The sequence below is a fragment of the Tursiops truncatus genome, chromosome 1 (genome assembly GCF_011762595.2).
Source record: "Tursiops truncatus isolate mTurTru1 chromosome 1, mTurTru1.mat.Y, whole genome shotgun sequence".
NCBI classification, from domain to species: domain Eukaryota; kingdom Metazoa; phylum Chordata; class Mammalia; order Artiodactyla; family Delphinidae; genus Tursiops; species Tursiops truncatus.
Window position 1 is genome coordinate 126,027,945 of NC_047034.1, and position 15,572 is coordinate 126,043,516.

The 15,572-nt window shown below is 42.3% G+C and overlaps 1 protein-coding gene across 1 annotated transcript in view; it reads right to left on the minus strand.

The window, feature by feature from the left end:
• Positions 1-2,460: 2,460 nt before the first annotated feature.
• The window catches only part of IL12RB2 (interleukin 12 receptor subunit beta 2), an 84,278-nt gene continuing 71,166 nt past the window's right edge, over positions 2,461-15,572 (minus strand). The window contains exons 14-16 of the mRNA XM_019919342.3: positions 14,525-14,615; positions 12,057-12,156; positions 2,461-7,730 (exon numbers count right to left, since the gene is read on the minus strand). Of these exons, the coding sequence (XP_019774901.1) occupies positions 7,191-7,730; positions 12,057-12,156; positions 14,525-14,615 (731 nt within the window). The 3' untranslated portion in view covers positions 2,461-7,190. The remainder of the gene's footprint in view (positions 7,731-12,056; positions 12,157-14,524; positions 14,616-15,572) is intronic.

Here is a 15,572-nt window from a genome sequence, read left to right on the forward strand (position 1 = left end):
ATTGAACAGTTGGATTGGCCCACCCCCACTCAGCCCCACATTTTGAGTCAAATGGTAGAGCTGGAAGTCACGTTGACAGAAATAGAGAAGTGCTTTGGAGGCTGTATGATACCAGGTGAAAATATTTGCTTGAAGAACTTAAATAACCAGCACCTCAATTACAGCAAAGCATGGATGTTCCCCCCACCTTTTTTTTCAGGATCATCGGTTTCTTGCTACTTAAGAGTTATTAAACTTTAAAAATAACTGCAGATTTTTAGAGGAAAAAGTTTGAAGAGTATCTGTAGCTGGAGAAATTACTGAATTATCCTTTCTAGTTATTTTATCTATTTTAAGTATGTCAAAAGTGGGTGTTTTTTTTTTCTTTTACATCTATACAACTGCTCTGAAAGCTATCCTGCCATAGACCAGAGGGAGTCTAAAGGGAGTGTTCATAGGTATGCAAAGGAATCCAGTCATATGCAGTTGTTAAAGTGAAAGGAGAGAAAACTTAGAAAACTAGTATTTTCTACAGTATTGTGAAAAGGCAAATGGTCTTTTAACTCCCTTTGTGATGGGGTAAAGTAAGATTTCTGCTTCTAAATGAATTCTTGTGGCATCCTATTTTCACCTTGAGAGATTTTTTTTGTCTAGGGATGAGGGTCTCCAGGCTCTTCGCTTTGAATAGCACAGGAAAAACCCTCTAGTTAACACAGGCTACATTTTCAGCTAATGTGCAGGAGGATATATAGTTGACATTTTAGTAAGTGAGTTAGATTTTGTTTCCTAAAGGAACAAGTGTGTTTCGTTACTAATAATTTCTATCCAATTTCAGAAGAATGTTTTTGCAGTTTTCTGAACTTGCAAAAATGTTTCAGCTTGTGGGTGTTCTACCTTTCTGGTGAAAATTCAGGGCCTTTGAAAACAATTTAGTCTCTGTGAGAATCTCATAACAGCTTTTATAAGTATTTCATTGGGTCCAATTACCTATGGGTAGCAAAATATGTGAAATTGGAAAAGGGAAGGTATTGTGGGCCTCACCTGACATTCTCTTGCCTAGGCAAGGCCCAGGTCTCTTGTGGAAGAATTCCGTACAGTTGTGGAAATTGAAAAGTGGCCAGAATTGATGTAAAGGAACCCCAAGGTAGCACATAATAGGTTTGTATGTTTCTTGGAGATTCGGAGCCAAATTAAGAATGGTTTTGCCACTTGTAAATAAAAGAGGACGATTAACAAAATGTGGAGCCAGTTACCATAGAATGAAGGAAAGGCATTTATGTTTCAACAGTTCATACAAGCAACACAGTTGAGTCAAATGCAGCCCTACTTTTTACTTAAGAAATAACCATGTTTGGAAAAAATCAGGTAAGTTGGATGGGGTTATAGTTATTTTAATTAAAGAGAGAACACACTGCTCTGGTTACTTTTCTCTTTCTTTGAAAGGCATAATGTTTTCATAGTTTTAAATACTTAGCAATTTCCTTAAAATAATGGACTTTCTCAGGAGTGTTATTTCCCTTCTGTGGCCTTACACAGTGTGCCTTGTATTGTAGGATTTAGATTAGCTGGGTAGATAAGTTAGCAAATTCAGGAGTGCCAGATTTGTCCTGGTGTCATGCTTTTTGGGTAGATTTCTCAAGAACCAAGAAGGCTCTAGAACTTTAGAAGTACAGAGATGCCAGTTTTTGGTTACCTAGTAACAATAGCTTCAAAGATTATGGACTCACAGTTACAGTCAACTACAGTCAGAACCCTAATCGATATAAATTTGTTGTGTAGTCACTTGCACAGAAAAGAATTAAAGTAGTTGAAAATTATGCTCTAAAACCAGACCGGTATCAGGTACTAATTGTGTGACTTTGGTTAAGTTACTTGTATCACAGTTTCCTCATCTCTATAGTGGAGAGAACACCTACCTTAAACCAGTCATGGTGAGAACCGTCTTACACCCCTTAAAAACTGCATGTATTAACTACTGTGTTAGAGGTCATTGATCATTATTAACAATTACTGTTAGAATGGGAATAAGGCAAAATTTGGCTTTTTATATAAACTTTGTATTTCAAAGATCCATTGCTTCAGTTATTACTCTAACATCCCCCCCCTCCCCCCGCCTCACCTAGTGTGGAAGCTACTTTGTCTTTTCTACCCTCTGACTGGAGTATTAAGGGTCGAAGTGCCAGACAGGAGGTGGAGGATGAAAGAGACATGGGCCATAAAGAAAGTGGTGAGTGTCTGTCATTAGGACCCACTGTCTCAGGTCTTTGGAAAGAAATTGGTAATATTTTATATTTCATTGACTCTCCACTTCTAACAGTAATGAGCCTTTGTGATGAAAGGAATGCAAAAGTGTAATTTAAAAACCTGTGGCTGGATGTAGTCACTGTTAGCATTTTGGTGTATATTTAGATTTTTTTTTGCATTGCTTTATAAAAGTGAGATGATTCTATTCAGCCGTTTTAACCACTTCCATGTCAGACATTTTTATGTTTTTTTTAAAAGGCTGCATAGTATGCTTTGCATCAATTCTAAGATGCATCCCAATTTCAGTCACGTTAAAATTATGTGGAGGGGGCGGGGAAGTGTGCACCATAGCAATCAATGGCATATTACAGTTTAATTTGCATTTTTCCCTATTCATAGAAAAGTATTGAAGTGTCCCCTAAAATTGGTGGCGTCTTAGACTCCATGAAATTCAGTGATTGATTGTATGCGTGATTTAACCATGTCCCTACTGAAGGGCATTTAGGTTCCTCTCCCCATTATAATCAATGCTGTGATAAATCTTTTATAGACTATGATATTTGTACTGTTCTTTAGTCTACATTGCTAGTCAAATTTTATTGAATATTGCCCAGGTGCCTCCAGAAAAGAGCCAACTAACATTCCTGTAGCCAACCGCAGTTCTCTGATTAATAGTCGCTAATTTTTTCATTACTGTTGCTAATTTGGTAAGGGAAAAATGGTACTTAATTTTTATTTCTTTGATTACAGCTGGGGTTTTTTTATGCTTATCGGACATTTATATGTATTTTATGAGTTGCTCACTCCATTTTTCTTTGAAGTGTTGGCTTTTATCATATTGATCTGTAAGAGTGCCTTATTAAGTATCTTGGCATGTCTTGCAAATACTTTTATCTAACTTGGTGTGTGTGTTTTGCAAAGTTTTAATTGGAAATTTATTCCTGTGTAGGCTGTGATGTAAAAATATGACTTGTTTCTTTCTATCATCAGTTGGCCAGTTGATTAAATTGCTTATCTTTTTTTTTTTCTTTTAGGTTGAAGAAGAGGCCTTTCTGATCTTTTATTCTAGAGATTGATTAATTTGAGGGTTCACCTATTAGCCTTTCATAAGGGTGGATAATGTGAGTGTCTTTGTGTCCTGCAGGCTAGGAAGAGAACAACAGGGCTTCTTTGGAGGGCCTGAGCTGGGACAGATGACGACTACGTCAGGTGAAAGAAAAAGAGCTTGATCGAGAAAACCAAGAATCAAACACGGGGGGATTGACTAGAATAGAATGTGCCTAGTTTGGCATTTCTTTGACTGGCCTCTGGGAATTGGAGAGTTGCAGCTGTAGGCTATTAATGGAAGCTGAGAAATTGGGACAGGGTGGAGGGGAAAAGGCACTAAAGGGAAAGAACTAGATAACACCAGTTTGGCTTTCCTATTGCCTATAAGGAAAACAGAGGCCCAGGAAATAGAATTTCTGGCTTCTGGAAAAGAGGGCCCTTTTAATTCAGGGTAATGATCTGTACACAGGAATTGGTAGACATTCCCATGAATTCATTGAGAATGAACTTGGACTATTTGTAGTATTTAGGTCCCAGAGAATTAAGGAATTTGATGTGTTTTAGTAGAGCAGAGATTTCTGGGTTGGCTTTTGGATATAAGGAGAGAGGATTTAAAGAGTTGCAATTTTCCTGAGGAATGAAAGCCTGGCTATATGAATATTAGTGAGCTCTACCTAGTCCTGGTAAACTAGGCAATCTGATTTGGGATTTTGACTGTGTGTGGGCAGAAAGGGAGATAACAAAAACTTTGGGGCAAGGGCAGAATGAGGTTACCCATCCTGTCATTCACGGAAAGAGGACATTTTATCTGGCAGGGTGAGCAGCCAAAGGCATGTTCAAATATGTTTTTAATATAAGAAACTGCTACATGTATTACAATAGTACTGTCAATAAACGGTAGGGTAGAATGGGGGTTGGGAATGAAGAGATTACAAGCAAATGCAATTGTCTCAATAAAGAGGAAGCAGGCACAGCTGGACTGGCTTCTGGAATAGAAGGAACAAGGTGGAAGTGGTGGCAGAAGACATCTTTTACTTTTTATTGATAGCCTACTATGGACCAGGCATGGTGCTGGAGATTGCCATGGTTCCTGCTTTCCAGCTATTTGCAGTCCACTAGAGGAAGTAAGTGCATCATGCTAGGGGAGCACTGAGGAGGCCTCTGCATCCTTAGAAGGAGCCTTTAGGGGTCAAGGAACTCTCCCTTTTCACCTTTTAGGAAAGCAAGTGAGGACTGCAGTACCACCTGGAGTTTTAAGGGAGGGGAAAAGGTGTGGAGGGGAAAAGGGAGACTGGGGCCTGTGTGTTGAGGCCAAAGGGGTAAGGCAGCGGTCCCAAACCTTTTTGGCACCAGGGACTGGTTTCGTGGAAGACAGTTTCTCCGTAGACGGGGGTAGGGTGGGGGGAGGGGGGATGGTTTCGGGATGATTCAAGCGCATTACGTTTATTGTGCACTTTATTTCTATTATTATTACATTGTAATAAATAATGAAATAATTATACAGCTCACCATAATGCAGAATCAGTGGGAGCCCTGAGCTTGTTTTCACTTGCCGCTCACTGATAGGGTTTTGATATGAGTCTGCAAGCAATTGATTTATTATGGTCTCTGTGCAGTCAAACCTCTCTGCTAATGATAATCTGTATTTGCAGACGCTCCCCAGAGCTAGCATCGCTGCCTCAGCTCTACCTCAGATCATCAGGCATTAGATTCTCAACCTGGATCTCTCGCACGTGCAGTTCACAGTAGGGTTTGCGCTCCTATGAGAATCTAATGCCGACACTGATCTAACAGGAGGCGGAGCTCAGGCAGTAATGCCAGCGATGGGGAGCGGCTGTAAATACAGATGAAGCTTCGCTCGCTTGCCCGCTGCTCACCTCCTGCTGTGCGACCCGGTTCCTAAGAGGCCATGGGCCGGTACCGGTCCATGGCCTGGGGCTTCCGGACCCCCGGGGTAGGGGAAGAGTGACTAAGATGGCTATCAGGTAATCAAAAGGAAAGTAAATATAGGAAAAGCAGGTATTGCAAGAAAGAAAAGTTGGCTCTTATTGTCAAGAGGTGATAGGTTGGCCTGCTTCTGAGGTGGCAGCTTTGTCATGGCCCATTGCAAACAGTCAAGGGGCTCCACATCCTGGGTGCAGACAAGCCAGTACTGAAGCTGCTGAGATGCAGGGAACCATGGTATGGGAGTGCTACACAGCAGCTAAATAGAGTAGAATGGAGATGTAAGGAAGAAGCTTAAGCTTTTCAAATTAAGCTCGGAAGAACTAAACGTGTTAGTCTGGAATAGCAGGAGGCATGGATGAAGTGTTGAACAAACAGAGCAAATGCTCATTTCAATTTCTAGAGCTCTGAGGGACATCTGGTAAACCAAAGCTGCCTCAGCTCCAGTGTTTGAGTGGGATGGTGGTAGGGTGTATGACCCAGGCTTGACAGGGATTTAAGAAAAAGGTTTCTGGACCTTTCATCCCATTTGTTTGCAAAGAGTACTATTAGCATGTAGACTAAGAGTCTTCTCTATCAACTTAGCAGAAGTGCCTATAGTTAAGGGATAGAGGCAGTGATGGGTGAAGGGAGGATGATAAGCCAGAGGCCATATCTTTAAAGTTTTCCAAGTTCATGCTGGGGAAAAGAGAATTATCTTCCATGCTCAACTTGAACTGTCTGAGGACCAGCTCAAGAGTTTTCTTGAGGAAGGAAAGCAGGATGCCTTCAGAAGGGATGACTTATGAGTGCAATCTAGGCAGTTTGGTCTTAGACCCTGAGGTAGCCCTGGTCCTAAAGGCAGTATCAGCTGCAGCAGAAAGAAGAGGAAACACAAGGGGTCAGAGAAGCTTTGGCCCACTCTTTTACAAGACATTGGATTTCAGAGAGGGGAGGCTGCTTGCCCAGGGTCCTACAGTGGGTTTAGCAGTAGCTTTCCACCATCAAGCTGCTTTCACTGAAAAAGGGTGAAGGCAAAAGAAAACAAACGGGCAAAACTAAGGAAAAGGTACATTCTTAGGCTTCTACAAATAAGGACAACCATGACCATCTTGGGAGCCCTTTTATATTGGTGTTCACTGGGGTCTTTTATGCCTGCATATGTAAAACTAGGTCGATCTGTTTTGAAGGTACCCAGTAATTCTCACTAATATGTCCATCATTTAGAGTTGTGCTCTCCAATACAGTGGCCAAGTGTCATATGTGACTAATTACAATAAACAGTCAATTCCTCAGTCATACTAGAGATACATCCGTAAGTAATCAATGGCCAATGTGGTTAGTATCTGTTGGATCAAACAGGGCAGCTATACATAGAACATTTCTATCTCAGGCCTATTGGACGGTACTGATCTAGACATAAGACCTGGTTTGTAGTAGCTGCTTTATAAGTTGACCCTTAAACAATGTGGGGGTTGGGGTGCCAACTCCCCTGTGCAGTTGAGAATCTGCATATAACTTTTAGCTGGCCTTCCTCATCTGTGGTTCTGCATCCATGGGCTCATCCAGCAATGGATCATGTAGTACTGTAGAATTTATTATTTAAAAAAATCTGTATATAGGTGGACCCATGCAGCTCAAACATATTATTCAGGGTCAACAGTAAATAGTTGTTGGATGAATGGTCCTCTGGACTGTCTGCCATTGCTAGTAAGAGTTTTGGTTTCCACTCTTGCCTTTCTCCTTTCTGGCCAACATAGCCAAGAAAGTTGCAGGAACCCAGATTGGAGTCTCTAGGTCCACACAGCAGAGGATGTGATCTTAAGGCTCTGGAGAAGGCAAGATGAGGTATCTTGAGATGAGATTCACCCTGAGTTGGCTTGCCTGCCCTCTAGCTGCAACCAGACGTAACAACCACTGGAGCAGGTGGCTGGGGAGATGGGGCACGCTGTGCCACTTGGAGGCACATCGACTTTCCAAACTTCAAGCTTTGCCACTCAGAGCATGAGGGAGCCACACCCCATCTTTAACTGATCCAGAGTCAACTTTTTACCACAGGAGGAGGTGAGTGGGTGAAGGGAACTCGAGGGGAAAATGGAAAGAGAGATGTGCTGAGGCAGTTCTTCCCAAGGGTCAGTTATGGGAGGCTCACGTGAAGGGAGATAATCTATGTTGGAGGGTAAGTAGCCCTCATGGGCAGGAAGGTAGTCCACTGGGAGGACTGTCGAGGGGCTGGCTGGGTTTCCCGGTGTTGAGTCGGGGCCCTTGCTCCCCAGCACCTTGTACAGATCCACCCCTTGTCCTGTCTCTGCTGTGAGAGCTCTCGGAGGTGGGGGGCTCGAAGCACTGTATCCTGTGTCTTCCTCAGAGGTATAGTGACCTTGGACTCCTTGTCCCTTTTCTGGCCAGTTGGGGTGATGGGAACGTCTGAAGGCTGGGGTCACTTGGTGAAGGACTTTGTTGATGACCAGGATCTCAGGTTCCTCGGGAGTGGGCCAGTCTGTCAGGAGCCTATCCAAGGCCAGCTGCGTCTCCTCCTGAAAAAGGGGAGGAAGAAACTCATGTGGCTATGTTGAGTAAGTAGCCATGACGACCGACTTCTCCAGGGTTCCAAAAGGCCTGGCAGCCTGCACTGCCTAGTCAGCTCGAGGTGGAACACTGTGGGCCTTTACTTTGTGAGGTAAGAGAAGCAGTTAACATTGCTGGGGAGGCAGACAGGCAGGAGCCGTGGACTCCTCTCAACCCCAGCCAGTGAGCGATTCGCTATCCTGCTCAACCTTCAACTAGACTTGTTTCTGGTGAGTCAAACTGCACCAGCTGCTTTTCCTCTAGCAGAGAGGGTACGAGGGTGTGCAAAGGAAGGGCTGAGCTTGCATCTGTCTGGGGATGAGGCACAGAAGAATTTAAAAGGGTCACACTAGGGCTGAATCCTGAGAGATGTATAGTATTTTCCAGGTAAGGAGGTGGTGGGCAAGGAGAATTGGTCTATTCTGGAACCTGCTAGTTCTTTCTTAGGACAGACACACTGAGGCTTCAGAAATAGAAGGAGGTCACATGTTGAAGGGACTTTTATGGGATGCTAAAGAGTTTGGGCTTTGATACAACTACTGAAGGTTTTTTGTCAGGGTAATGTCCTTGTCAGTTATGCTCATAAGAAAGAACCCTCTGGAATAACTTTTTTGGAAATGATGTTCATCCTTTCTTCCCTACAGCTAATTTCAGTTGGTACTTTTCTTGCGTTGTCTTTCTGGACATCTAATTGGTTACCAGCTCTTCAGTGTCATATCTTTCCTTTCCAAACTTATTACTGATTCCTGAGTCAAGTTCAAGCACTTTATTAACATTTCTTTTTACAGGCTTTATTGGGCTCTCTTTACGTCCTTGAAACTATGTTTTATGCTGACTGCTTGATCTTTCTGAAGCAGATCTCCAAAGCCTGCTTTCATGAAGCCCCTAGTGACTGTTCCCTCCACTGGATTCCTACAACAGCAAAGAAGCCACCTGTTAGGTTCTTAGCACAAGAAGCTTTATGCTGTCACTTTTTTTTTTTTTTTTTAACATGTCTGTAAGCTATCTGCAAGTAGGGACCATGCCTTAAGGGAGGAGGAGAATAACAAAAAATAGCATTAGGACAGGGCAAACCCTGAGGACTAGTCCCAACTCGGAGACTCTACGGCTTGGGAAAACTCAGTCTACCTGTCTGGACTTTGGATCCCTCATCTGTCGGATGCCAAGTTGTGCAAGAATGGTTTGGTTTGGACGGGCCTCTGATGTCCCCACCCTTGCCTTGAGCATGGCAGTTGTCCCCAAAGTGAATGACGATGCTGTCTTAGGGTAGACTTCTGCAAAGGGCGCTGAACAGCCAGAGGGTACGTGTGTACTTTTCTTTTGGGAGCCTGCTTTTTCCCTATCGCTATGCAAACTGGCCCTGGCACATTGGTCTGGCTTGGAACGTGACTGGCAGCGGCCAAAGTGCTGAGACCACTGCTATGGAAGAGATCTCACTGGATGAGGATCACGTTGTTTTCACAGTGCGAGGCTCTGCCTTCTTGAAAGCTCTGGCAGTATCAATAGAGGCTGTTCCTCAGAGCTTTTACAAAGCAGCCCCCCTGGCTGACAAGTCCTGGGGCAAGGCGTCTTGGACCACTAATAACTCAGGTACATCATGGAAACTATTTTAAGCTTTTACAAGCTCAAAATAGATAACATCCCAGTGATCCCCTTTATGACTGGGCCTTTCCCTCTAGAGCTTTAAGACCCATGGCTTTTTAGCCACATTTTAAGAAATGGTAGGGGGATGTAAAGTCTGAGAACTTAAAGCACATTTTGTTGGAGGTGAAAGACTATTGTGTTTCTGATGTCTGCCCCAGCCTGTCACCAGGAGAGCAGTTTGGGTCTTTAAAAACAGTCTACCCCTTCAAGGGTCAAGTGACATGGGGTTCTGAGGCTGCCACAAGGCCATCATAGATGGCATGTTTAATTTTTTTTTTAATTTTCTAATTCACTGGTTACTTTTGCAAAAGAAATATATGCACATAGTTTTGTAAAAAAAAATTTTTTAAGTTCAAAGGGAATTTGTAATAAAAATTAAGTGGGCTTCATGCCTACAGCTGCCTCCCCAAAGGCAACCACCATTATCAGTTTCATATTTAGGCTTCCAGAAATATCCTGTGTACATGTTGAAGACTGTGTGTGTGTGTGTGTATAAAATCATCTTTTTATACAAATGAGAACCCACTTTAGACAATTAGTACAAACTTTGCTTTTTTTCACTTTTAAATATATTAGAGATGTTAGACACATATAGATCTCATTTTTTTTGAGTAGTTGCGTAACATCCTGTTGTACAGGTATACCCAAATGTTTAACCTAGCCCCCTGGTGGCAGGTTACGTTACGGCTTCTATTTATAATGCTGCAGTGAACATACTCATACTGTACAACTTTGGGCATATGTATGGCAATTTCTGTTATTTTTTCCATGTGTTACTTTCTCTAACTCTTTGTCTTTCTCAGTATCTCTTCTAGGCTTTTGTGGGCTCTTCAGTGGCTCTGCATGCCTCTGTATCCCCTCGTGTCCAGGCAGTGGCAAATAGAGGCCATGATGCCACAGCTACCAGCTTGGGAGCCAGGTGTCAGCGACTGACCCAGAGCTGCTTCTCACTGTGCTATTTCAGGCTTTTAGGACATGGGACTGTGGAATCTCCGCATTGGAAGAGAGAGATCTTAGAGCTCAGTTGATTCAGTTCCTGGTACCTGAATCCCCTCTAATACTAGCAGTGGCATCCTTATTGAGTGCCTTCCCATAGGTCATCACAATATTGCCACCAAGTGAGGGCCCAGTGTGTGAACACCTCTTGAGTTAGTCTGTTCAGCTCAGAGGTTTTGACTGCTGGAAACACACCCCTCACCCTGTGCTTAAGATCTTTTAGAACGTATAGTATAATGGAGGACAGCACATCCTGCTTGTATGTGAATCCAGGGTCCACCTACTAGCTGACTAACACTGGGCAAGTTACTGAGTCCTCTGTCCCTCACTTTCCTCATCTGAAAAATGGGGATAATAATATTACAATCTCATAAAGCTGTTGTACAGATTAGGTGTTAATGCATGAAAATTTTTTTTTTAAGTGCCTGGCATAGAGAAAGTAATGTATGTTATGTGTATATATAAATGTAAATATATTATTATGTAATACTGTTGTATATCATATATAATTATATGTCATGTATAATCAAATATATATCAAACATCTGTCATATATACGACATATACACGCACATACATATACTGTTATTATTATACTGTTCTTGCTACTGTAACTTAACAGCAACAAAACTCAATAGAGAGAGGAGACTTCAAGTGTAAATCTTCCTGGGAAGAAAATGAATGATCTTTGCCTTGTATGAGCCATGTGCTTTACATGGCATCTTACTTAGTCTTCACAACAATATATATGAGAGATATTGTCAATTCCTATTTTACGGAGGATGAAACTAAGGCTTATGTCATCGGGCAAGCGCTCAAGGGTCATTGACATAGTAAGTGGCAGAGGTGGCCTTATTTCAAAGGCATTAAACTGCGGTGACTTAACTTCCTACGGAGGCAGACATGGCTGGGACCAGCTCTTTCTCTGAGAGGCGGCTGGTACCACTGGCTTCTGGATGAGGCATGGGTGACTGAAGAGAAGAATCTTGGAGGAGGAGGACTATACGATGCGAGAGTGCGGGGCTGCCGAGGCGCCGGGTGATGGGAAGAATGTGGGCACCCCTCTCCTCCCCTTCAAGACCCTCCGTCAGAGACAGACCCTGCTGCCCGCTGTGAGCTGCTCTTCCCTCCTAGGACTGTGGTAGCCGCTCCCTGCGTGTCCTTTACTCCCAGCACGCTCATCTGCAGCTGAGCAACCTCTCCTGCCTTCAAACCTTTTCCTTGCACAATGGAATGACTTACTGGCTTCCTGCCAAGACCAAAATAGTCTGGGCTCTATTTATCTGTTCTGTGCTCACACAGGACGGGGAACATCACAGTAAAGCTTCAGTGCTCTTGAATTTGGATGAGCCAATGCTCAGACTAGTGCTTGGCAAATATATTTGCTTTTAAAATTTCTTTTGAAGTGAGCTGAGGTGAGGAGAGGAACAGAAGGCATAGAGAGGAATGAAAAGTTATGGGTCTTTTAGTCTTGGTCATAAGCTTCAGAAAATTCCTGTGCATGGGAGTGATGACTCAGATGGTAACCTAGCACTCGTGATAAGCAGCTTATCCATAGGATCTAAACACCGAGGTTTCCCTGTACTACAATGAAAGACTTAGATGTACTGATCACCAGAACCCCATCGACCGACCACTAAGGCTTTATACCTTACCTCCACAATGGGATATTTCTTGGCCCAAGTGCTATTCGCTGGGTCTGGAATTTCTTTGCTACACCACTGAGGTCTGAGGGCCAAAAGGAGAACAAATACCCTGCAGGTAAAGAAAACAGTGACATGGGTTAAGTGGGCACACGGTGGCATGGAAGCACAGTGACTTCAGTGTAGGGGTATGCAAATGAGTAACATGTAAACACTGCAGGAGAAAGATGATGCATCGTCCAAGTCTGGACTAGTTTTCTGTGAAGTTTGGATAGATGATAAAGACTCGTGGTGCAACCGCTTAGGGTTTGCTAAATAAACTAGGGAACTTTTGCTCGGTGTAATGTTTAGCTATCACTAAGCAGCCAAGCACTCACTCAACAAACGTTGATTGAATCCTTAATGTATGACCAGCACAGTGCCACATGCTGGGGATAAAACAGCAGACAAGAGGACATGGTCAATACCCTTGGGGAGATTACTGTTTATATTTAGTAAATTAGAATGTTTATAAAGAGCTTGTAATGAAAACAAAGAGTAAAACGGGATACAGATGGTATAAACAGCTTGGACATAACCAATTAAAAAAATGCCAAAAAAAATACCAATATGGAAATATCCAAACTATTAAAGTAGTTGTATTTGGTGATCAGAGGGTCTTTTTATTTCTTCTTTCCACATCTCTGGGTTTTTGAAAATATTTTAAAGTGAGTTTATTATGTGGAAGAAAAAATCCTAAAAATGTTTCTCATATGCATATGACTTAGCTATTTTGACTTTTTAAAAAAAATTTCAAGACCAAAATGAAGCATTTTTAAAGACTTGGCTTTAACACACTTTGTTTAATAAGAAAAGTAAGCTTCTGGGACGTGCTCAACCCTTTGAAACAAGAGATGAGGCCATGTGACTAGGTTTTTTCCAAAGAAATGTGAGCAGAGGTACCTGTGACCTAGTATAGATCATGCAGATGAGGAAAGTACCCAAGGGATGGTGGGCCAATAAAGTGGAAGACAATTGGATCCCTAAATGACAGTGTGGAGCAGAGCTGCCAACCAATCTGGATGACATACCTTAGAACTATTATATGGGAGAAAAATGAGCTATTTTATTAAAGCCACTATATTTGGGGGCTCTTTTTTTTTCTTTAACAGCAGAAGCCTCCACCCTAACTGATACTATTTCCCTGAAGAGAGGATGCATGTGATCCTAGTTGACTCTTTGAGTTCAACTTTTTCAAAGTCTACCTAAAGAGAGCTCTGCTTTGAATTATCTATCACATATGGGGGAACTTCAATAAATGGAAAACCTTTCAGACAGGTTCAATGACTAGTAGAATGACTTTGAGCTAGTTTTATTTTGACCTCTTCTCCTACATTACACAACATCTGAAGAAAACTATTGAATAACTCATTTAAAAAATTCTCTTTACCAAATAATACATGTTTAAAGAAATTTTAGGAAATACAGTTAAATAGAACTAAAAGCACTATGATTCTATCCCCTGTTATAACCACCATTAATGTTTTAGTGTATGTCCTTGGAGCAGACAGTATTAACTGCCGTCCAATACCCATTTTCCCCTCTTAGAAAGGGGACCCTGATTTACTGGGACAACAATAAGCCCAGCTAAAAGGCCACAGTCTTAAGCCTTCCTTGCCTCACCAAGTTCTGGCTAATGAGAGGTAACCTAAAGTGCCATGTGTGACTTCTTCATGTGTCTTGAAAAGGTGGGTGTGGGCACCTCCCCTCTCCCTGTAGTTGTAGAATGCAGGCACGCTGGCCATAGTTCCTGCAGCCATTGGACCATGAGGTGAACTTGATGATGAAAGCCAATGTCGGGATAGTGAAGCAGAAAAAGAAGGAGCCTAGGTCTCTGATGACTGGGGACCTCCTACACCAGCCGTTACCTGAGTTTACTTACTTTACCTGGGTGAGAAACTTAGCTCATTTGTCATATTTTTATGTTACATACAACCAAATTAAGTGCTAACTAATATAACTCGCGTGTCTGTGGGCACGTGTGTATGCACTATTTTTTAAAAATGAAAGTACATGTTTTGCAACCTGCTTTTTAAAATGTAATATAGCAAATATTCATACCATTTAATTTTCTTCTACATCTTTAATGAATGCATAGTATGCTGTATAGCATGAAATATACTGTGATTTATTTAACCAATCCCACGTCGTTAGGCATTTAGGTTGCTTCAAATTGTTTTCCTTCTATGAACGATACTTCAGTGAACATAGTTGCCACTAAATATCTGTATATACCTATGATATACTTAGATGGGAATTGCTAGGTGAAATGTTTAATATTTTTTAAAATTAAACATATACTGTCACCCCAAAAAGGTGACTATATTTAGTGTGCTACCAGCGATGTAGGAGAGTAATCATTTTTTTGACCCATAGCAGCAACAGCTATTATATGAAAAAAAAAAAAAATTTACCAAAGTTGGCAGGTGTAATGAACTTACTTTTGCCGGAAGCAACGCACTGAGAGAACGCCCACCATGATGACACCCATGCAAATGCTTGGTGCCACAAATGTGCTCCAATTGGCTTTACCTGAAACGAAAAGTTAGCATACCCTGTGACTGAGTTATCGTCAATGAACATTTCTAAATACTGACTGTTGTGTGAACCCGCTGGGCTTTACCCACAGCTCCTGGATAGCTAGACTCAGGAACAAGGCCAACTCTCTTTCGCCCATTGAAGAAGGAAGAAAGGGCCCAAAGGGGCCAATACTAAGGTTCAAAGGAAGGAGCTCCAGCCCTACAAGGGCTTCCTCCTCTAATAGGTGCAGAAGGAAAGGGAGTGTGGTATACAAAGCACTGGTTGTGAACTGGAAGCCCTGGATTCCATTCCTAACTCTGCCGCTGACTGATGTGTGGACCTCAGATTCCTGATCTACAAAAGGTGAACGATGACATCTACCTTGCAGGTTGTTGTGAACATTAGAGATGGTGTATTTAAAGGGCACAGCCATGTACTTGAACAGAGGAGGCCTCAAGAAATGGTAGCTATTAATTTTACCAAACCATTGGATAAGCCCTCTGTCTACCTAGGGTCTTTGAAATTGTTCTGATTCCTTCCTATGACATGTAAATATTTCACTACGTGTTGGAATTTTTCATTAATTCATCCAACATGTATTGAATGTAAACCATGTAACAGGCCAGATTAGGTGCTGTAATACACAGGTGAATGGGACATAGGCTCTGAAGACAGTCCAGGAGACAGATGTGTAAACACGTAAACAGTAAACCATGATGCCACGCGATACATGTAAAAACAGCATGTACAAGGCTGTGTCACAGAGAACAGCATGGGAAATGGCTTCACGAGCAGCTCAGGAAGGTTTCCCAAAAGGCAGGATGTCAAAAGTTTAGAGTCGGATGGCTAGGAGTTGGCTAAGTGGACAAATTAGGGAAGTACAGACTAGACAGCAAGCACGGAAGGAGGAAAGAGCGAGTGCTTCAGCAACCGCAAATAGTCTGGCCTTGCTTTCCAGTATGAATGATG